This window comes from Melanotaenia boesemani, chromosome 16, assembly GCF_017639745.1.
Source record: "Melanotaenia boesemani isolate fMelBoe1 chromosome 16, fMelBoe1.pri, whole genome shotgun sequence".
In the NCBI taxonomy this organism is placed as follows: Eukaryota; Metazoa; Chordata; class Actinopteri; order Atheriniformes; family Melanotaeniidae; genus Melanotaenia; species Melanotaenia boesemani.
The window spans coordinates 15786352-15809104 of NC_055697.1; the positions used below are offsets into that span (position 1 = coordinate 15786352).

A 22753-nucleotide genomic window follows, 5' to 3' on the forward strand; every position below is an offset into this window, starting at 1 on the left:
TGGAGGATGCTATTAAATTTAGTACAGGCGTCTCACATAAGTTCTGGGGACAGACACACTCACAAATGCACCATGCTTCATGTTCTATTTGCTCCAAGCTTTGGGGAGAGAAGGAAGCATTTCCTGCAGTGTGGCCAGCTGGGAGTAATTTTCTGACATTAATAAAATCTCATATTGGCATGCATCTTTCATCTGGAATAAGTTCATAGTGCTATGTAAACTAACAATGTAATAGTAGCTCTCTTTAGTAAAGTACATCTTGTGTTAGAGTAAACACATCATTATTTAGTTAATAATTTACAATGACGTTTTAGTTTAACCTCAACATACAACTCTGAACTTCCTGGTATCAGTAGTTATTTGTAGTACAGTAAACACACACTCTAACAAAAGTTTGTCAGGGTGATAATATGCAGTCAGTATAATGGTGTAGGATGTATTACTAATCTAAATTTATAGTTCTAACTTGTGTTGCTACACTGACTTTTAGATCTGCCTTAAAATTCCTGCTGAGTGATAATGAAGCAATGATACACCCCTTTGCACCCACAGTGGTTTTACAAGGGGAGACTGTCATCCTCCCCAAAACACACCCATGTTACATCTGTGCATACAGGCAGATGAGGTCTAAAATTATGTTCAAGTATGTGACATATAGGAATGAGAGCAACTTTGTATGAAGGATAGAAATGGCACCCATGAAAGTGATGCTCACATTGTAAGAAGAAGGGATTTTAGTCAGACAATTTTCTAACCCTAACCAAGTAATGTAACTACTTTAAACTAACCAGAAAATGACAGTTTAATTATATGGTTGTTTACATGTATCCATGGCAATCAGTGAAGTCTATGAATATTTCACTTGTGGAGTAAAAACGTAGCCCAAACCATCAAATTAGCTCTTTTTGTCTAAACCAAACCAGGAAATGAAAAAGTGTTATTGTCAAGTATCATGTTACTGACAAAACATACACATCAGAGTGTGTATATTTTGTCAGCAATGCACATAGGTCCATAGATGAGTTGATCCATCCAGTCGTACCTCCTTTCTCCTGAGGACTGCAGCCTGTTAGACTTTACTGGTACTTAATTTGACTCCATTATCAGTTGTATCTATAAACAAACAACAGATATGACAGTTGGAGGATTTGTTGTGCATAGGTCTTGGGTGTAGCATGAATTGTTACCTAAAATATACATTCTGATAAAAATTATGTTTTTTACATGTCTGTAATTTATTTATGTTTATTTTTTTTGTGACAAAACATATTATGAGTAAAATCATACATCAGTATTATGGCCAAAGGTTTTACTGTGACTCTGCGGCTTTAAAGCTTTTCTGTATGTGCTGCAAGAAACGGATGCACACAAACTGCAAGAAAAATTTAGATGGACGCTTGGCCTAGCATAGCAACCTGAAACAAGTTGTCAGGACCGGCTGAGCAATTGGGCACTAGCTATGGCTGCCAACTTTCAAAAACAGAAATAAGAAACATGTGACGCGTGATGCACTTTAAAAGTTTTAGTGTCTGTCTCTTCATTAAGTTTGTAGTTAAGAGTCACTCAAAGTTATCAAAGACGGGGAAATTAAGTATCACCGTCAGACTTTTTTTTTTGCCAAACAAGCTAACCCAAAGTGCTAAAACAACTTATTAAACAGTGGTACAAAACCCCACAAAATGTGTTGCAAATACATTATTTTCAATAAATGTGGAATTTTCATATGACAGTGTGTAAACAACTACAAAATACTCATCATCCATGTCTGAGTTTAATTTATACTCTCATTCTGATTGTCTAAAATGCCACTTGTACGAGTGGAAGAAACAGTAGACCATGTCTTCGTGTATGGCTTCTGCTTTGCCTTTCAGTTCCACCACACACATCTGCAGTTTGACTGAACAGTAGTACTTTTTTCACCCATGTAAACAAATATGACATCAATGATCTTACCAGTGGTGAACTCTATTTATTAACTTGGCAAAACACAAATAAAGCAGTGAAATAAAAAGATGTGTTATTGTACGCTTCAGTCCTTTTAACAACAATTAGATACAGCAGAAAGTAAGTGGCAGCAAGCTATCGTATATCCCTGATGACAACCCCTTCCCCTTTCATGCTGTGCCTCTCTTTACTCTGCTAATGTCTGTGTTCTGCAGGTATGTAATTATGGTTTGAAAGGGTTGGAGCCAGACTTTCCATAGGGCACAGTGTGGGAACAAAACAGGGTCTGGTAGCCAAGGTCAGGGATCGCAGTGACTACATACTACAGACACACACATCGAGGGACAATGTTCAGTCAGCTGGTTGGGTAGATTAAGAGGTCTGACTCACATCCTCTGACTGTGCTGAGGATAGTTTGCGTGATGCTGAATGATCCAGAATGAGCAGTTTTACAATGCTTGGCATGAATGGAGGTTGCTGTAAAATCTATAATTGCTTAAGAATTTGTAAAAGATCCATAAAAGCTGGTAACAGTTTCTTATTGTGATAGATTATGTTTACAGAAAAATAAAACACCCTCCAAGTCAAATAAAGGAGCAAATGTACAATGGTGCTATCAATGCAAAGGCCTTTTATGGAAAGGTTAAATTATTTAGACATATTTAATTTAGTTTTAGGCACTTTTAATTATTTTAATTGAAATTTTATAGGTTTTGAAAAAAAAAAAAATACTATGGGGACAATTTTTTCTCAGTTGTTCTTTTTACTTTAAAGAGTAATGTCGATGGTATTTGAAATTTAAATGTACTTTTAAAAAAAATCACTTTCCACAATTCATATTCTCACAAGCTAATTTTGTTTTTATTTGTCCTAAAATATTGTATGAACCAACCAGATTTATGGAAATCCATTTGTATTAAAAACAGAGAGCACACAAAATTTCATCCGTTGACATAACTCCTCAGAGCAAGCACATGTTTCTTCAATAAGGATGAAAGTGTAGTGCACTTGTAACCGGATCTTTCTGTAGCAGGCAGCTTTCCGTCAAAGAACAGCAGGATCCTCTCTTTAAACAGGAACATCAGCTCAGATGGGACTGTGACACGCAAACCCTGACGCACCGATTCAGAACGTGACAAACTCAAAGACGCTTTTAGGGTTGAGTTAGTAGTGGGTATGGGAGTATATGGGAGTAAAGGGTGCCAGTAAATGAAGTGTGTTTGAGACACCTGTGTTTGTTGTTAGCACCTGTGCTCACTCAGTGTTTTTTAGAATGTGCTCCCCTCTGGGTTCATTCAGCTGATGGTTCTGTGTTGATCTCTGTGGGGCTAGGGGTCAGAGGTTAAAGGTTAGGAGTACTCCAGCTGGCAGCTAGGGCTATGCTGGACTCCAGTGAAGAGGCATTCAGTGTCTGGGATAAGGGGGGCTGGCTCAAATCGTTTCTCTCTGTCTTTATGTTCTTGATGTTTATTGTATACCACCCTCAAGTCCTTTTTTCTTTACTGGCATGAATTATAGCAACACAATATTTAAAAATCTGAAAAAAGTACTTATTATAAAGAACATGCGACTTCTGAAAGTTAAAGCTGCCATAATCAAGACCATGAATTCTTCTCTTTAAAATGGATCACTGGTAGTAATAAACAAATAATTATCACCTGGCTTTACCAATTTGGTCTCACAAGAATTCATTAAAAAGCCATAACCTTATAACATGTAATTCACCGAATTAAATTAATGGCTGCACTACAGAAATTATGCCAGTGGAAGGTCAATTAACAGCTTTATCACAATTTCCCTGGTTCAGGAGAAGGCACATAAAGAAAAATGCTGTGTGATCAGACATGGCACGAAAACAGGACTAAGGAAACTAGAGTATATGCCCAGAGTTGGATTAGTATCTATTATAGTTCCCTTGTTATTCTGTTCCTTTTTAGGCTATTAAGACTTTTTAGTTTCCATTTCTGGTTGATTTTGATTAAGCAAACAGTTTTCACTTTGTAAATAGTAAATGCATGGTTGTGATTAGGCAATAAAACTACTTGGACAGTTTTTTAAAAAACTGTATTAATTTATTAATAAACATAAATTCACCTGAAAATTTAAAGTAATAATTGAACAAATTAAGAAATTTTATTCCTTTTTAAATGTTTTTTTGTTGCTTTTTTTTTTTTTTTAATTTTAATTTTTTTTACAGAATGCATCTTTTTTCACCTTATCACAAACTAGGTAGTGATAACAGGCTCACCTTCCTTCCTGAAATTCAAGGCATGTTTTCTTGAGGAGGTTTTTGCCCTTTTAAAATAAAGAGTGATATTTATGACCATATGAAAACATCTAATGCATCAAAGGTGCTCCTCACATGGTTGATCACATGATTAGCTGTTTCTGCATCTTGAAAACAAATATGAAAAATAGTTCTGGGTATGAGATCATAAATGCAACATATCCAGTTAAAAACGATTACTGATTTAAGTCTAAAGTAATTGGTTTTGTTTGTTTTTTCTCCCTCCAAGTTTTTCTTGTTGGCAGCTACTTATTTATGAAGCTATTTGCACCAAAATATTTACTGCCACTTGCTGATGGAACTACACAGCGCCTCGTGGAAAGAAGCCTTTCGATTACTCTCTATAAAGTGACATTTTTAAAGTTTGCTTTAAAATTGCTTCAACATCAGATGTAAACGCAGCCATCAAAAGAAAGACTCATTGCTTTTCTCTAATTTTAATGTCATGTCATGGCTATTTCAGTGAAATTACAATATACCAGTTTACACTTTGCAGCACCCCTTTGTTTTGCAGCACATTATAATGATTGCATGCCTTAAAGCTTTATTTTCTGGTCATTGGCTGGCAGCTCAGTGGCAAGAGTAAAAATTTACCAGTTTACAACACAATAAACAAGTCTAAATGGGAAAAACAACAACAACAAAAAATGTCACTCTAACATATACAACGTGTCACGTATGAACTGCGTTTGCTGGTATGACTCTGTTTGACAATCCGGTGACATAAAATAATTCAGCAACATCTACTGGCAAATCTAATTAAACATGACAACAAACTGAAAACCATCACTTTACCTTTCACTTCCAAGTGACTTAGAGAAACTTTATTTAAAAAAGACAGAAAAGAAATATGGTTATGTGTTTTATCTTTACATATGTAGAGTTTTTTCTTCTCATCTCCTCAAGAGATGATGAAAAAAAAATGTAGAAGTTTTGTAGGGTCAGACATGAACAAGTCAGCATTCACGTTTCTGCACTTCTGGTTTCTCCAGGTTGGCAGATATTTTCATTTCTGTTAAGAGCCACATGTGCCAAGTGCTGGCATGAAGTGTGTTTCATTAAACAGACTTTTCCAAAACATTAGCTCTCCTCAAGTGGAAAATCAATTTAATGAGAAGCTCACAAAACACTGTAAATAGCTATTAAACTTACTTTAACAACTCCCACATGTTTACTGTGTTTATGAGGGGTGTGATTGAGGGAGGAGAGGGGTGTACAGCATGCTTGTGTGTGGGAGAGGGAGAAAGAGGGATCACCTGAGCTTTCCCTTTCATTATTGTATCCTTAATAAATTATTTCCATGGGTGACACACTGTCAAAACAGTGTAATGGCTGTGTGTCAGTTCAAGTAGCTAGCATAGATAATGGTCATCTTTCATGCAGATAGTCACATCACCTTTTTAGATTAGCCATCACAAAAAGAGAAAAGAAGCTAATCACATTTTTCTGTGTCTCCTTCCAAACAAAGACCATTTCACTATCCTGTCATCGGTTACATAACAGACCCCTCTATCTGTCTCCTGTGGACCTGTGCAACTCCTGGTCCATCTCCTCTGCTTTGCCTCAGCTGTCGTCAGCACCATTGTTCTTAGAAAACTGTCTTGGACATTACATGCAAAGCCAAATAGTCAGGTGGCTCCGGACCCCAGACTGACTGGATCATCACTCCCCTCATTTTACCTCCTTTTAATTCCATCTGTTAAGTGAGGAGCGCTTTTCTCCAGTTAAGAAATCCCAATATTAAAGAAAATGTCACAAAAAAAAAAAAAAAAAAGAGTTGTCGCTGGATTTCACATTAGCCTCTTCTCTTCCATGGAGGTCCTCCCAGCCCTGTAATTCATACTGTAAACTCCACTGTTAGATGTCTGATGTGTGTTTAATGGATGTTGGTGAAGCATCAATTAAGTTAATTGTAGATCATTGAGTTAATTTTAGTGATTTAGAAAACCCCAGCTTTCCTAAATGTTGTGAGTGTGGGGGGATGTGACGGAAGACTGCATGCAGAAGCAGAGGGGTGGTGAGCCTCAAATACAGCTCTGTACTCTAGAACAACCTTTATGAGATTTACTGATAGTAATGACAGCGATGATGAGGTGTTAGTGCTGATGGTTGTTTTAGTGTGCAGGAGCTACTTTTCAGTTTTTGTTTAATTTAAAACAGCAATTCATACTCAGTTAGGTTTAGGGTGGAGTCTGATGTCTCTCCAGTTGATTGTCACCAGCTAAGCATTATGTTCTCTATTTGTTTCTACTGAATTGAAAACAACTTGACAACGATGCCCCTTTGAGTCACATGGAAACATGACAGCTGCAGTCTTGGAAGCAGTAGTCCACTCTCAGTGGTTTAAAACATGGCCAGGACATCAGATTTTGTACTTTGTTTAAAGACAGTTGATAATTTATAGTTGCAGTGACATATTAATCTCCTGTGTCTGTCTACACATTGGGCATGGATATAAATGTGTGGTACAACTATTTGCAGTAAGACAGAAACAAATATAAGACATAAATGGGACAGAGAGTAACCATCCATCCATCTATTATCTGCCACTTATCTGGAATCGGGTCAAGGGGGCAGTTGCCTAAGCAGGGAAACCCAGACTTCCCTCTCCCCGGCCACATTCACCAGCTCATCTGGTGGGGTCCCAAGGCGTTCCCAGGCCAGCCGCGAGATGTAGTCCCTCCAGTGTGTCTTGGGTCTTCCCCCGGGCCTCACCAGGGAGGCGTCCATGTGGCATCCTGACCAGATGCCCGAGCCACCTCATCTTGCTCCTCTTGAAGTGGAGGAGCAGCGACTCTACTCTGAGCCCCTCCCGGATCACTGAACTTCTCACCCTATAGAGCTCGGCTAACCTGTGGAGAAAACTCATTTTGGCTGCTTGCATTCCCAATCTTGTTCTTTCGGTCACTACTCACAGCCCGTGACCATAGGTGAGGGTAGGAATGTAGATCGACCAGTAAATCGAGAGATTTTGGTTCACCACAACATACCGATGCAGAGTCCGCATCACTGCAGATGCAACACCGATCTGCCTGTCGATCTCCCACTCTATCCTTCCCTCACTTGTGAACAAGACCCCGAGATACGTGAACTCCTTGATGACATTCCTTACTGCTGGTGTCCACCAACAAGTTCAGGGGTTACCACCACGACAGGCACCGATGACCTTGTTGCCACAGCTGCAGATGGCCGCCTCAACAATAGAGGCACGGAATACAGCCCACTCGGACTCAATGTCCCCCACCTCACCCGGGACATGGTTGAAGCTCCGCCGGAGATGGGAGTTGAAACTCTTTCTGACCGGGGACTAAGCCAGACATTCCCAGCAGACCCTTTCAACATTCTTGGGTCTGCCAGGCCTGACCCGCATCCTCCCCCACCATTTGAGCTAACTCACCACCAGGTGGTGATCAGCTGACAGCTCCACCCCTCTCTTCACCCAAGTGTCCAAGACATGCGGTCGCAAATCCGACGATACGACTACAAAGTCGATCATTGAACTGTGGCCTAGAGTGTCCTGGTGCCAAGTACACATGTGGACACTCTTATGCCTGAAGGTGTTCGCTATGAACAATCCATGATGAGCACAGAAGTCCAACAACAAAATAACACTCGGATTCAGATCAGGTGGGCCATTCCTCCCAATCACGCCCCTCTAGGTCTTACTGTCATTGCCCACATGAGCACTGAAATCCCCCAGCAGAACGAGGGAGTCCCCGGAAGGAGTGCTCTCCAACACCCCCTCCAAGGACTCCAGAGCATAAGCACAAACAACAGTCAAGACCCGCCCCCCCACCTGAAGGCGGAGGAAGGCTACCCTTTCGTCCACCGGGGTTAACCCCAATGCACAGGCACCAGGTCGGGGGGCAATGAGCATGCCCACACCTGCTCGGCGCCTCTCACTGGGAGCAACTCTAGAATGGAAGCGAGTCCAGGCCCTCTCAAGGACAGTGGTTCCAGAGCCCAAGCCGTGCACTGAGGTGAGTCCAACTATATCTAGTCGGAACTGCCCAACCTCGCGCACCAGCTCAGGCTCCTTATCCCCAAAAGAGATGTGACATTCCACATCCCTAGAGCCAGCTTTTGCAGCCGAGGATCAGACTGCCAGGGTCCCCGCCTCTGGCAGCCACCCAGCTCACACTGCACCCGAACCCTATGGCCCTTTCTGCAGGTGGTGAGCCCACGGGAGGGGGGACCCATGTTACCCTTTCGGGCTTAGCGCGACCGAGCCCCATGGGCAAAGGGTCGGCCATCAAGCGCTTGCCTCCGTGCCCCACCTCCAGGCCTGTCTCCAGAGGGGGGCCCTGGTGACCCATGCCTGGGCAAGGGAAACCTGGGTCCATGATTTGTTGTCATCATAGGGGTGTTTTGAGCTGCCCTTTGCCTGGATATTTAATTTTAAAATGGGAATTTAGTCAAATATTCATTTTGGTGGTCTCAATATTCAACTGTTGTGAACTGCAACATTTGGAGCATGTTTTCTAACCCACACTTACAAGCATAAATCATGACTCAAGGCTGCATTTAAACAGTTACAGACAAGCAATTTATTTTTGGCTCTCATCTTGCATTTTGTGCAAAAACATTGTTTGACTCTGTGTGTGTGTGTGTGTGTGTGCGTGTGTGTGTGTGTGCGTGTGTGTGTGTGTGTGTGTGTGTGTTTCCCAGTTCATTGGCTGCACACATTACTTGCTGACATTATTTATCCGCTTAATTTCTCTCAAAGGCTTGTCATTCTCATGATGCAGTGCACGCACATTCATACATTGCTCTGCAACAACACTCAATAGTGAGATACAAATAAAATATGCATTGTGACGTAAAAAGGAAAACACATTTACTGTTGATGCATTTGGCTAATGAAATTAAATCTCAGCCAGCTTTTAAAGGTATTAGGACACAATCTGTACACCCTGCATAGCAGTGTATTGTCTGTACATCTGCAGTCAGTTGCTGAGGGGTCATAAAAGGCTCATTAAGAAATATTTCACCACTACCATGTGCATGATTTTTTCTAGTCTTTGATAATAACTGAATATCTTCACTGCCAACAAGGTAGGTGGTTGGTAAGTGATAAATCATTATGTTAATTTGTTGAAAAAGACTGCAATACGATATCTAAGCCTTTAAGTGTAAGTGATTACAAAATGAAACAATGTTTTTACATTTTGGGGAACACGCCGACTACCTTACTTGCCAAGAGTTAGATGAGATTATTGATATCAATTTAATCACTGTAGAGTTAAAATTATTCACAATAAGCCTAGGAACTAAACAAATTTTATTATTTGATTTGGCAGTTATATTCCAGTCCCTGTTCCTGTGTTACAGCAAATTTATCAATGCAGTTCTGAAAAATTAACCTCCTTAACTTTCTTTGATTTATGGTATCCTTCTGTTTAAAATTTCTGTATGCATTTCAGCTACTGAGAAGATCAATCAATACACAACTGAGTCCAACAAAGAAGCATATTTTTGCGGTAAACCTGTTGGACTTTAAAAAAAAAGTTAGTGAGAAGAATCTTGTGGTTAATCCCTGCTGGTAACTGCTGGGCTTCACATGGAAGGTGTTTGTGGATATAGTATGTGCAGGACACAAGAGGGAGATTGGTGGAGACTTTAAAATGCTTTGTAAAGAAAATCTCTTTCAAGATTTGTCTGCAAGTCTTCTGCAGGGCTTCTTCCAGAATGCAAGCTAAATATCCAGCGCATCTCCAATGTTGGAATAATTGCAGCAACGTTTTATGATTGTCCCCAGGAAGAAAACCCATGTTCGCTATCCAGTCTAGCTGCTGCCTGTAGCTTCATATTTAGTTACATCTAACTGTTAGCAATCTAGTGATTGCACATAATTGCCAAAATACAATAGTAAATTACTATATAAACACAATAGTAGTATGGTTTTACATAATTAAACAGTAGTCATTTCCTTGCCAATATTTCACAGACTTTCTTACAGATGTTTGGTGTTTTCTTGCCTGTTTTGGGCAGCAGACTACTCAGTGACCTGGGGTGAGGGGCTTGTCGAGAAGTAATATTCGTACATATGGATCTGATGGAGAAGAGAGATAAGCAGCAGACATGCTGGAGCCATCCCTTGAACAGAGCAGGAAGTGTCGGCTGTGTCTTACTTCTCCTGTTCTGTTGTACAGTGTGCTGAATCCAGTTGTCATGAGACATCATTAACTTAACAATTAACATTGACTTCACAAATCTCCTGCTGTTGTATGAATGTGCAATGAGAACTTTTTGAGTCACCAATGACAATGCATGCTGAATCGTAATCATACACTTGACAGGTATTTATGTTAAGATAATATTTACTTAAATGACTTTCCATCATAATCTTGGGACTGACATATCAACAAAGGGATTCATATTTTGGTTGTAATTAAAGAACTGCCTGTGCAGTGGACATAAACCTTTTCTATTCTGAAGCAGTTTTACAGTGTGACTGTTCCCTGTTTTGAATAATTTACTGACCAAGTAGCAGAATAAATTAAACTATAAAATTTCTGAATAAATTTTGATCGGTGCCAATGTAGCTGCTGCACGTTGGTAAAGAGTTGTAGCCATGTTACAAAGAGGCTCCATGTTGGTTAGCCTGCGTGGCTATGGCGACAGAAAAGGTCCTTATGAATGTGAAGAAAGGTTATTATAGTTAACGAAAACTAACGAAAAAAAGAAAACTAGAATTAAAAAAACGTTTTCTTTAACTGAAATAAAAATAAAAAAAGTTTAAAAAAAACGAAAACTAACTGAAACTGTATTGTGTGTTTACAAAACGAACTAAAACGAATTAAAATGAAAGCAAAAATGTTCTTCGTTTTTGTTTTTTGTAAATTTATTTCATATATAAGCCCTCTGGGTTGATATGAAATCTATTTACTTCGCTCTGTCGGATTTACGCCAGGTGTCTGCATGTATGGCACCTGAAGGTCCGTGACGACATATGTCAACAGCATGTCCGCTCGCACCAGCTAGCATGATGCTACGGAGAAAGTTAAAAGAAAGCGAGGAAAGTCCTGGGATTTCTTTCGTTATGACCATGCCAAAGATAAAAGTGCCTTGTAGAAGAAGCAAGGCAAGGCAAGGCAAGGCAAATTTATTTGTATCGCACATTTCATGTACAAGACAATACAAAGTGCTTTAAAAACCACGAATCTGAAAGTCCATTTGAAAAGCCACACGAGAAGGCTAACCAGGAGTACCTGGACCAAGTCCTCTCTGCCCCCTCCCCGGAAAGAGAAGCTTCAGCCAGGCCAAGCAGCATGGGAAGGGAACGCGAGTGACAGGCACACTGTCAGTTACACACACACACACACACGCGCAAACAGACCTACACACACAGTCACATACAAAATCTTGAAAAGCTGAATTTGAGAGGCTTAAATTAATTTTTGTTTACAATGTTGGACAGCAGGTTATGTACAGGACAATTCAAAGTGCTTTACATAAAACAAAAGCATTACAGATATTGAGAAACAATAAAAGGCAGCAAGAATCACAATAAAATCATAAATTACATTAAAATGATTAAATGCAAAATTAGTTAAAAAGTTACTGTGCTGATTTCATGCATAGACATGGTAAAATAAATGTTTTAACCTGGATTCAAAAATGTCTACATTTGGTGAAAGTTTAATCTCCACTGGCAGTTTGTTCCACTTGTTCGCAGCATAACAGCTAAATGCTGCTTCTCCATGTTTAGTCTGACTCTGGTCTGGACTAGTTGACCAGAGTCTTTGGATCTAAGAGCTCTGCTAGGTTTATATTCACTGAACATATAACAAATGTATTCTCGGCCTAAACCATGCTGGGATTTGTAAACTATCAGAAGGGTTTTAAAATCTATTCTGTGACCAACTGGAAACCAGTATACAGATTTCAATACTGGTGTGATGTGTTCAGATCCTGGTTAAAACTCAAGCAGCAGCATTTTGGATGAGCTGCAGAAGTTTAATGCTCTTTTTAGGAAGTCCTGTTAAAGACCAGTACAGTAATCCAGTCTACTGGAGATGGATTCATGGAGGAGTTTCTCCTGGTCTTTCTGGGAGACTAAACTTTTAATTCTGAAAAAAAAGAAAAGCACATCAGCATCCAGCTAAGATAGACTAGTATCTTAACCAGCTGCTGGCTGGTTACCAGACATGTGGCTTTCAGCGTCTAAAATATTCACTGCTTTATCATGTCCAGTATAACATGTGAGGTTCTGTACTGTTAATCAGCTGCAGTGATTTGTTCTAAAGCTGCTGCACCTCTAGTGGAGTTCTATATGTAGTTAATTATAATTGTTTCAGTGAATGAATTAAAGCTCTGGTCTAGAGTTTGTTGGGTTTTTCAGGTTGTTCATGGTGAGTCAGATTGAGCTCCTTTAGACTCCTGGCTGCCAAGGACTGTGAACTGTCTCTTGAATGGATTCATGTTATGTTGATGTGTGTCTTTAGTTTGTTGGTTATGTTGATTTTTACCTAGCAGAAGCAGCATTGCACACATATTTTTACTTAAGGCTGCTATCTTATGGGCTGTTGTATTTGATTTGTCGATGGCTGTTCATGTTTCCTCCTGATACAATTTTTAAAAATTGCATCTTAATTTTTTATTATACAGTGCTTATTCTGATCATTTTGAATTTTGCAAATACCCTGTAGGAGCCATAATTTCTGTTTATTGTTTGGTTCAGGTTTATTGTGGTGGTGTTTTCCACTTCTCAGTGTTTTTACACGCGGCCTCTACTATACCTCCATACCTGTCATAACCTCGGGGCCATCCATCCATCCTGTTGCTGTAGACTGCCATCCTGGACTTCAGATCATCATTCATTCATTCAATAAATGGGAACACACCCCAAACTTACCTTTCTGTCTGGACATTGGTTTAATGAAGCATGTTAGGACCAGGATGTCCCGCACCCAGAGCGACTAAAATGATAGGACCAGATAGTCGCTACATACCCTAATTTAGAAAAAAACAAACAAACAAAAAACTAAAACTAATACTAAAACTAATATAACCTAAACTAAAACTAAGCATTTTTAAAAACAATAACTAAAAAAAACTAGAAAATTTGTTCTAAAAACTAATTAAAACTAACTGAATTTGAAAATAAAAAGTAAAAACGAAATAAAAACTAAAACTAATAAAAAATCCAAAACTATTATAACCTTGGTGTGAAGGAGGGGCTGCAGACCGATATGGACATATAGACACACCTACTGTATGGTGTATAGAATGTGTGTGAGAGAGAGAATGAGAGAAGAGGCGCTCTGACATTATCAGTGACGTCCATTATAAACCAAAAAAGCTGGATGCATCCTGTTCCTCTGAATCACTATATATTACCGTATCTGGGAGGTGTGTGCATGATTCCAGTGTTACACACACAACTGTGCATGTTGGCTGCTGTTGCTAGATGACAGAGACATTCTCTTCCTGCTGAGTCACTCTGTAACAGACACAAAGTCAGAGCTCACAGATGAGTTATGGCTCATTTCAGTCCTTGAACAACCAAGCACTCTTCACAAACTAAAAGTAGTATAAAAAATTCTTAAACCGTGCCAAGAAATGCACCCTATACCTGTATAAAATTCTGTTAAATTCTGAAAACATAATGCAAAATAGAACAATGACAACAGAATAACAATGAAAGGAAAAAAACATTGATTCAAAGAAAAAAAAAAGACAATAAAATTGTTGATAAATGGTGTAGAGATACTGTGCTGTTCCATGAGAGGTGATTTGGTAGGTTTATGCCCTCCAAATTTAGAGATAAAATATTCACTGGTAGTTTTTTAAGCATCTTATTGAGAAATTTGTGTTTGCCACTTATCTTAGAAAGTCAGGGCCAGACACTTCAAAGCAGGCAAACCTTTGAGCAGGGATATCTCTATGACAACTTGTAGACTTAATGTAATTAATTAGTGTTTATTTTGCCATTTTCATAGTTGAGTATAAAAATAATCTGTGTAATACTTTATAAATTTAATTACAAATGTGCTGTAGATAACATTTAATAAATTACCTTTACGGAGATAAGAGGAACTGTTACTGCACAATAAAAACTGTCTTATGATAAACATCCAGGCCTTATGGCTTTTTAACCTGAATAAATAAGGTTAATAACAAAAATTAGTTTTTCATGTAAATTTATTTATGAATGTATTTACGAAAATATAGAAAATTCATATTTTATATTAAATTAGATATATATATATATATGTTTAACATTCATGTAAAAAAAAAGCTGTTTTCAACTACAACACAGTAAAATAACAAGTGTAAAATGTGTTCTGGTCAGATGTAGGTACAGTACTTTCCTGTTGATTGAAACAATATGTTATGTTAACAAAATGTTGCTAACACCTCTTTCACTGTTGATCAAATTCTTTTTGATGAACTATGCAGATTAGATAGAGACTGATGAATAACTTACAGCTGACACAGCTGCATTCAGAGAATACAAAGGTCAAGAAAACATGAAATGTTTATTGGTAGAACTTTGGCCCTTCAGGTCCACAGCAGGTAAACTGAGAGACTCTCGTCCTAAACATTTAGCTGAAAGCTGAAGGAGACACCATGTTCAGGTAGGAAAGCTATAAGTCTGTTTATACTTGTTTTCTGGTAGTCAGCATGGTTGTAATACTTATGTTGGCTGCATAGTTTATTTGTGTGACTGTGTGTAATGTTTAGGACACGTGGAAATTAATGCTCTACATTAATTCTGAGTTCCTTTCGTTACAGGATTTCTTTGATAATTAGTGTTTTGCTGATATTCAGCATCACAGCGAAGCCCTGGGTATGTACTTATTGCTCCAGACTGTCTATATTCTACTGTAGCTACAGGTTTAATTTAAATCTTAGTACCTCTCTGATGATTTTAAAATGTTTGTGAATTCATTAATTTGTATTTTAATGGGATGTGCTTAATGTTTTTGCTCCTTTAAAGAATAAACTTCCAGATGAACCCTTCCAGGAAACTGTTATGTAAGTTGCCGCTTCCTTAAACTAAAAGTGAATAATCTTTGGAGTACTGAAATGAAAATGATCTATACATCCATCCCCAAGTCTATACCTGCTTATTCCAGTGCAGGGTTGCAGGGAGGTGGAGCCTGCTCCTGAAGCTGATATTGATTAATTCTTGTTTCAGGACCATAGATGATGAAAGGAAGCCATCTTTTAAAGTCCAAGTGGAGCCTCCAGAAAACATGGATGGAATTCACTATAACATTGACCCCCAGATGAGGATTTGGAAGAGCATGACAGGTGGTGGACAGAGCAAACAGTTCCTGAAAGCTGAGGAAGACTTGGATGAGGTGTATCACCCCTCAGTGCCTGAGCTGCTTCAAGTTCAAAAACAAAACCTGGGCCCTGCTGCCGACACCCAAGCAGAGCTACCACAGGAAGACGTCAAAGTCCAGTACAGGCAGGAAGCAGAAGAAGATAGAGATTATATCGACCACCCTGCTTTTGAGGAAGTGGCAGCACAAGAACCTGAGGAGAACTTGGATGACGCCTACAACAAGGCAAGGGAGGAGCTGGCTGAATATTTGGTTCCACTAATGGCCAAACACAAAGCTGGAGCACATGTTGCCCCCTATCAACCAGAAAAGGATGAAGACCAGCTTTCACCTGTGCAGATAGATGGGCTGAGGCATGAGATGAGTGAAAGGAAGTTCAGAGTTCACCTTCAGCCGGAAGAGGACATGGACGGCATTTACCACAAAGACTTCCTCGTGCCAGTCTTTAATCAAGACGACACTGAAGCTGCTGCTCCTGTTGATTTGCCATTTCAAGGGAAGTACAGTGTGCCAGAGGAAGATATGGATCATATCTACCACCAGTAAGCCTACAAACAAGAGGCTGATGGAGTGCAGCTCCAACCAAATAAATTATGAGTGTAATTTGATTTTATTAGTCTTAAGGAAACGCAAATGTTTGAATCTGTGTCGCTCATGCATTTTAATAAAAATACTTTAATCACACTTTAAGATTTCATGTTTTATTTATTGAAGGAAGTGCAGACTGCAGAAGTCATTTTTAAAAAATACAAAACTGTGTTTGCTCCATGTTAAGTGGAGACTAAAAAGATAATATTTACAGTATTATTTATAGATTGGCAAAGGATTTTTAATATTGCAGTTTCGGGTGGAAGTTGAGCAAAACCAAAAATCTGCTTCATTAAAAAAATATCCACTTTATTCTAACAGGAAAACAGGCTGGCATCACTGAACAACTGAGAAAAAATTATTTGGTAATTAACAATCATCATCACCAAATTACAGTTACAGCAAAACATCTGTTCTTCACTGCAGCAGCTCAGCAGGGATGACTCCCTTCTTCAGTATCAGGTTACCATACAGAGCTGTTTCACTGAGGAAATAATAAAAAGGACAATATTACTACTTATAATAGATTTTTTAAAAGTTTGACACAATGCACCTTGGAGGGGCAGATTTTGTAGATAGTGTAGACTTCAAATATTCATCAAAAATGTCCCTGATTCAACACATCTGAACACCCGATTTGTTAAAAAAGTAACGTGTATAAAATAAAACAAAATGTCAGAGATTACTGATTATCACCCAGCAGAAATGTAGCAGAATCACACAATAAGGTGGCTAAGTTGAATTTGGTTTTCTTTGGTAGAAAATGAAACATTTTTATCAGACATTTGTATCTTTATTTTGCTTTCACACACACAAAACTTAATTTTAAAAAAAAAAAAAAAGCTAATACACACCCTGTTGCTACAACAGCGTATGCCTTCTTGGCTCGTTCATAAAAAGCAAATCTTTCCACCTTTTCCAGAGGAGTCTGTATGCAAACAGAAATAAAATACAGAGTCAAATTAATGTTCTTTTACTTACAGGCTGTTTTAAATGCTTAGGAAGCAGGCTCTCCTACCTGAGACCCTGCCTGGTTTAGGAGATGTCTGTAGGTTTCCCACATAGGGACAGCTAAACATCTTTGCTTGTCACTGTCTACCAGATCCATGACTGCTGCCTGTGCAAATATGTCAGCAGATATTCAACATTTTCAAAAATAAATTAATAAAATAAAAAATAAAAAAATAAATAATAATAATAATGAAAGGTTCCACCCAAAATCAGCTGACAGAAAAATATCTGAAGACAACACTCAATGGTTTTGGAACAAGTTATGTGAAAAATAAAGTGCAGCCTCTGTCAATTCAGAGATTTTATACAGAATGAAATAAAAATAATAACAATAATTTGGTACCTCTCAAGTTTTACAATTTCTTAATTACAACCTGAGATCAACAGCATGTTACACCATACAATACTTTATCAAAAAGTAAGCCAAAATGTAAAGTGCTGCAGATCAGAAGTATTTTGATTAATTGATCATCAGCAGGTCTGAGCACCTCTATAAAAGCAGCAATGTTGTCCGTTTACTGTTCTGAAACATTCATGCGGGTGTTAACACAATGCCAAAGACAGCAGTGATCTTAGAAAAGCATTTGTACTGTACTATTTCCAAACTATTTGGAGGCCATCATTTTACAGTGAGAAGGATAATCCACAAGTGAAACACCAAAAGCTGCCAATCTTCCCTGGGATGGGGATCTACAAGTTCAACCCTAGGTCATACCATACAATGCTCAAGGAAAATGCTTTAAAAAACTAATAATAATAATAATAATAATAATAATAAAACATAGACCTAGATCTTAGACTAGAGGCAGTCAGTTTGTTCATCTGAAAATCTTTTTAAATAAATTGGAGACCTTATGTGGACCAAAAGATTTTTTTTAATACTCTGATATATAAAAATTTTGAATTGAAAGAGTGTGCTTTTTCTTATATGTGGTCCTGTACCGGATGGGGGACATAGGTATCCAGGGGTAACAGCTTCAAAATGGCCTCCAGAAGCCCTGGGATTCCCAAACCTACATCAGGATCAAATGCAGTTTACACATTGATGTGTGAACACAGTCATCTGATGTTTAGATGTACACATATTTGTATTACATACCATCGGCTCTTATCTCTTTCGGACCACAAGTACAAATGGAAGATGTTGGGAAATTAGCATCTGCAAGCACTGAAAAAGTCCAAATCAGCGTCAGTTGGTGTAGGAACAGGTTAGTGATCTATTTTGCCCTCACTCTTTTCACGGTGCTGACAGGAAAATGAACTTATACTCTCCCACAGTGTGCAAAAACTGAAGGCTATCGAAGCTATTGACTACAGGATGAATATATAGTTACAGATCATACCCAGTTCATCCCCATGGCCCATTTTAGCGAGGACATACAGCAGATCAGGTGATAAAACAGAGGGGATTCCTTTCAGGACGACCATTCTGACAACCAGAGATCAGAAAACCGGAATGTACAGCAAATCAAGAGAAGTCACACTGCCTATTTCCGCCTTCGTTTCAGCAAGGACCGTACCACCGGAAGTAGGAAAAAAGTAGTTTGTTGAGTTTATTGTGTTTATTATGGTGGTGTATTATTTTTTGGTCGTGAAATAAAAAAAAGAATTCAGGCAGCTTGTGTTGTAAGAAAGATGCTTTATTGACCCCTTTAAAAGACTGCAACAGAAATGCCCAGTGAATCGAGACACGTGACTCAGCTGCCAGATCTGATTGGTTAGATTTGGAAAGAAACTCTTCTAGTTTGAACAATTGCTGAAATAAACCAAAGTGTGACATCTCATGGGAGATTTTACGAAAGGCAAAATATGCATCTCATGTTTTGCTACATCTTTTACAAATACTCTGAGAAAGATCCAGTCTTTCAAATTACCCCGGGGTATCAGAACCCATACAAAAAGCCACTGTGGTTAATCGTCGCTCTGTCATTTCTGAAATTGGGTGGGTATAATTCAAAACATACTCCGGTAAATGTGTTATCCCGACACGCTTTCTGATGCCAAGAATGTGAGATAATGAAAATATTTTTTAGATGAAAACCACTCCACCCGGCCTGTTTCATCAGTGCCAGAAAAACTCTCAGCTGGATGGCAGAAAAAAATGCTGAGGAATCCTTTCCATGACCACAGAGCATGTGCTGGAGAGAGAGAGAGAGAGAGAGAGAGAGAGAGAGAGAGAGAGAGACACTACGCGGATCTAGGGTGTTGCTGTCAGACATTTCATACGTTTCAGAGAAAATATGCCATCAGATCCACTAAAGTTATTTATCTATTTATTTATCTTATCGTGCTTGTAATAAATGCTTCCTCATATTTTTGATTGTTTTCGTATTCTTACTGTTGCTTTTACTTAAGATTGTATTTTATTAAATTTATTAACCCTGTATATTTAGACCTATGCCTATCGTATATATGCCATAAGATATTTATCAGAAATTAATACACAAAGATGAACGAATAATATATTTGATTTCATAATCAAAGTATACAATATCCAATATCTTCCAGAAAAAAATCACTCTCACAGCAACAGTGCCTCACAGTCAGGGTAAAAAACAAACAAACAAACAAACAAACAAATAAATAAATAAATAAATAAATAAAAGGTGCCAGGTAAATGGGACCATCAGGTCAAATGAGCCATTTAAGGTTTGAGCTTCCAAGCTTTTAAAATTTTAACAGCCAGTGGCTGCAAATTACTTAAAAGTGTTTCCACATCTGTATTAGACAAAAACAATTGATTTGATTGGTCTATGGTAGCTGTTGTGGGTTGGACAATGTTTTACATTCAGCCTGCTGAGGAAAACTGTGAGGTAAGTGGTCAGGCAGAGAAATTCTGCTTGAAAATGATAAGGTTAATAAGTCAGTAATTAACAGATGTACATTTTAAAATGATTATTTTTGATACGTCATGATTTGCTCCACTGGATGGATTGCCAAGTTTTACTTTAGAAACCTTAGAAACTGGCTAAAATGAGCCATCCTCAGAGATTTGATTCTTCTTCTAATGAAAAATCCTTCATATTTAAACATATGAATATGGCATAGCATACATTACATCTTTTCTCAGTTCCCTTCTAGGCTATCCAATGTTTGTACTTTGGTCCAGGATGCATCATGAGTTATGCACATGCAAATTAATGGACACATGCATCCTCAAGCAGTAACACTGGAGTTCCAAACTTTTCATGTTATTTAATTACATTATTGCTTTAATTTTTTTAATAGTTTTGTGTTATTTTTAATTTTATAATTACTTTATTGTTATTATACAGTTTTACACTTTGCCTCGGAATATTTTAAATGAGCTCTGGCCCAGAGAAGGCTGTAGTGTTTCTGAATTTCTCTTCAGGAATGCCTTCTTCTGTGCATGGCCGAGCTTTAACCTGCAGACTCTTTACAATTTTACATTGAGGAGCATTCAGTAAGAAATGGGGTTAGAAAAATATCCTGAATGATGGGGATCAGGGATCACTTAAATCAGTGATCACTTGAAATCAAATGGAAGAAAAACAACAGTAGAACTCAGGGCTGTGTTTAATAGTGAAAGTAAGAACACTTCCACATGAACAATGTGAAGGGAACTCAAGGGATTGGGACTGAACAGCTGCATAATCATAAGAAAACCACTAATCAGTGAGGCAATCAGAGACAAAAGGCTTTAATTTGCTAGGGAACATAAAGATTGGACTCTGGAGCAGTGGAAGATGGTCATGTGATCTGATGAGTCCAAATTTACCCTGTTCCAGAATGATGGGAGCATCAGGGTAAGAAGAGAGGCAGATGAAGTGATGCACCCATCATAGGACATATACTGTACAAGCCTGTGGGGGCAATCGATGATCTGGGGTTGTTGCTGTTGGTCAGGTCTAGTGCTCTAAGAATGAGGTCAGCTGACTATCTGAATATTATGAATGAGCAGGTTATTCCATTTTCCCCTGATGGCACAATATTCCACGATGACAATGCCAGGATTCATGGGGCTCAGATTGTAAAAGAGTGGTTCGGGGAGCATGAAACATAATTTTTACACATGGATTGGCCACCACAGAGTCCAGACCTGAACCCCATTGAGATTCTTTGGAATGTGCTGGGTATTGGGATGTCCGTGGTCGGACTCTCCCATCATCAATACAATGCAACACTGGATGGAAATAAATCTTGTGACATTGCAGAAGCTTATCTAAACTGCTGCATGAAATGACAGAAGTTATTGCATTACCTTGTAATTTGAGTGGCTTATTTTAACTGATAAGGTGGACCATTTTACCTGAACACTGCTCATTCTAAAATGTACAACAGCTGGTATTTCAAAAGCTATATGACCTGAACAATTACAGTTTATTGCATAAATTTAATACAAAAATATAAAACAATCCAAAAACCACAATTCAGGGTCACACAATATTTTTTTTTAGTTTCCCAAGCGATTAACCAAAAGTGGTCCAATTTACTTGATGTCACCATATAGGCCTACTACTCACTAAAAGTTAGATACATTCCGCAACTCTGCGTATGTTAAAATGAACCTCAAATGCGCCAACTAACCTTATAAGTGAACTTCGTTTAACCGCTTAACTTTTGAATGCACATGTAGCCCACAACTTTTAATTGTTTAGGCAGCTTGTTTCACAACATACTGTTGTCTATCCACAAAAAAAGTCAAAGGAAACAGAAAAAAAAAAGAAATAAATAAAAAGAAATGTCTAATTGAACTCTAAATGTTCTACAGAATGACAACGTATTCTTCGTTATAGGCCTAAAGTTAATATTTAAACATAATTAGACCAAGAATACAAATAAATTTCACTTTTTTTGAACCCCACATCCGAAAGTTAATATTCCTGGACAGGAGAAAAGAACCTTGGCCTGCCTGCCAAATCTGAAAGCCTCCTTCTCCCTCTCCGGAACCATGCTGCTTTTGCTTTATTTCGGCTTCTTTAAATGAGTTTATCACGCTATGAGGTTCTGCGCTGCCAAATTGTAACGTTTTGCCCTCTTTGTGTGCGTGGAGAGCCTCAGTTGAGTCTACATTTATTATTTTGACCTTTCGGCAGCCTCAAAGAGGAGTTCCTTTTCGGGTCCTCTCTGCGGACTTTTGTGCATCCCCGCAGAGTGATGCTTTTAAAAGTTTTATTCCAGGGGGCTGACAAGAGAGCAAGCTCTGTGGGGATATTGAATTTGGGGGAAAAAAATCAATTAGGCCACGGCCTTGTGAAGATATGGGGCGCCGCCGTGTGAAGATCAGAGAGAGAAAAGATGCCTCCTGATGACTGGAGCGGCAAAAGAAAGCGCACTATAACCAAATTTGTTCTGGTGTTTTCTTTTTAAATTTATTACTTTTTGATGTTGCACTGGATATTTTCAATACATTTGAATTTTTTTTACATTGTGCAAAAAGTTAATATGCAACTCAATAAGTGGTTATTCTTTCAATATTTTATAGCCTTTTCGAAGATAAAAACCTAATCGAAGAATTTGGTTTTTGAGAGATTATAAATTCCTCTAAACAATTAATATAAGTAAAATTTCATGCAGTTCAGCTCCATAGATTTTTCATTCTTGTTAAACACACTTGTGCCAAAAGTCTGTGACTATAAGAATGTTGGTTATTTATGCTAATGGT

The 22753-nt window shown here is 38.3% G+C and overlaps 2 protein-coding genes across 3 annotated transcripts in view; one reads left to right on the forward strand and one right to left on the reverse strand.

Moving 5' to 3' along the window:
- The window catches only part of si:ch211-217g15.3 (uncharacterized protein LOC368914 homolog), a 26119-nt gene extending 9950 nt beyond the window's left edge, over nucleotides 1-16169 (forward strand). Inside the window, exons 1-4 of one of the 2 annotated variants that reach the window (XM_042010826.1) lie at nucleotides 14474-14814; nucleotides 14972-15026; nucleotides 15177-15214; nucleotides 15378-16169. In XM_042010826.1, coding sequence (XP_041866760.1) covers nucleotides 14807-14814; nucleotides 14972-15026; nucleotides 15177-15214; nucleotides 15378-16074 — 798 coding nt within the window. In that variant the 5' untranslated portion in view covers nucleotides 14474-14806 and the 3' untranslated portion in view covers nucleotides 16075-16169. Of the gene's footprint in view, nucleotides 1-14473; nucleotides 14815-14971; nucleotides 15027-15176; nucleotides 15215-15377 lie in introns of those variants that run through there. The other variant, XM_042010827.1, reaches the window with a different exon arrangement.
- A 44-nt stretch (nucleotides 16170-16213) lies between these two features.
- Nucleotides 16214-18618, reverse strand: fuom (fucose mutarotase). Its single transcript, XM_042010389.1, has 6 exons — nucleotides 18471-18618; nucleotides 18227-18295; nucleotides 18070-18140; nucleotides 17135-17233; nucleotides 16971-17044; nucleotides 16214-16600 (listed from the first exon to the last, which is right to left on the reverse strand). The coding sequence occupies exons 1-6, from the start codon at nucleotides 18553-18555 to the stop codon at nucleotides 16534-16536; spliced, it is 465 nt and encodes a 154-aa protein (XP_041866323.1). The 5' UTR covers nucleotides 18556-18618; the 3' UTR covers nucleotides 16214-16533.
- Between the last annotated feature and the right edge of the window lie 4135 nt (nucleotides 18619-22753).

Excerpts from the sequence above, each read along its gene's own strand:
- fuom (XM_042010389.1), bottom strand. The coding sequence starts at position 18,555 with ATGGTCGTCCTGAAAGGAATCCCCTCTGTTTTATCACCTGATCTGCTG. Across the intron at positions 18,296-18,470 it reads GGGCCATGGGGATGAACTGG|TGCTTGCAGATGCTAATTTC; the intron begins GTATGATCTGTA and ends GGACTTTTTCAG. Across the intron at positions 18,141-18,226 it reads GAAAGAGATAAGAGCCGATG|GTTTGGGAATCCCAGGGCTT; the intron begins GTATGTAATACA and ends ATCCTGATGTAG.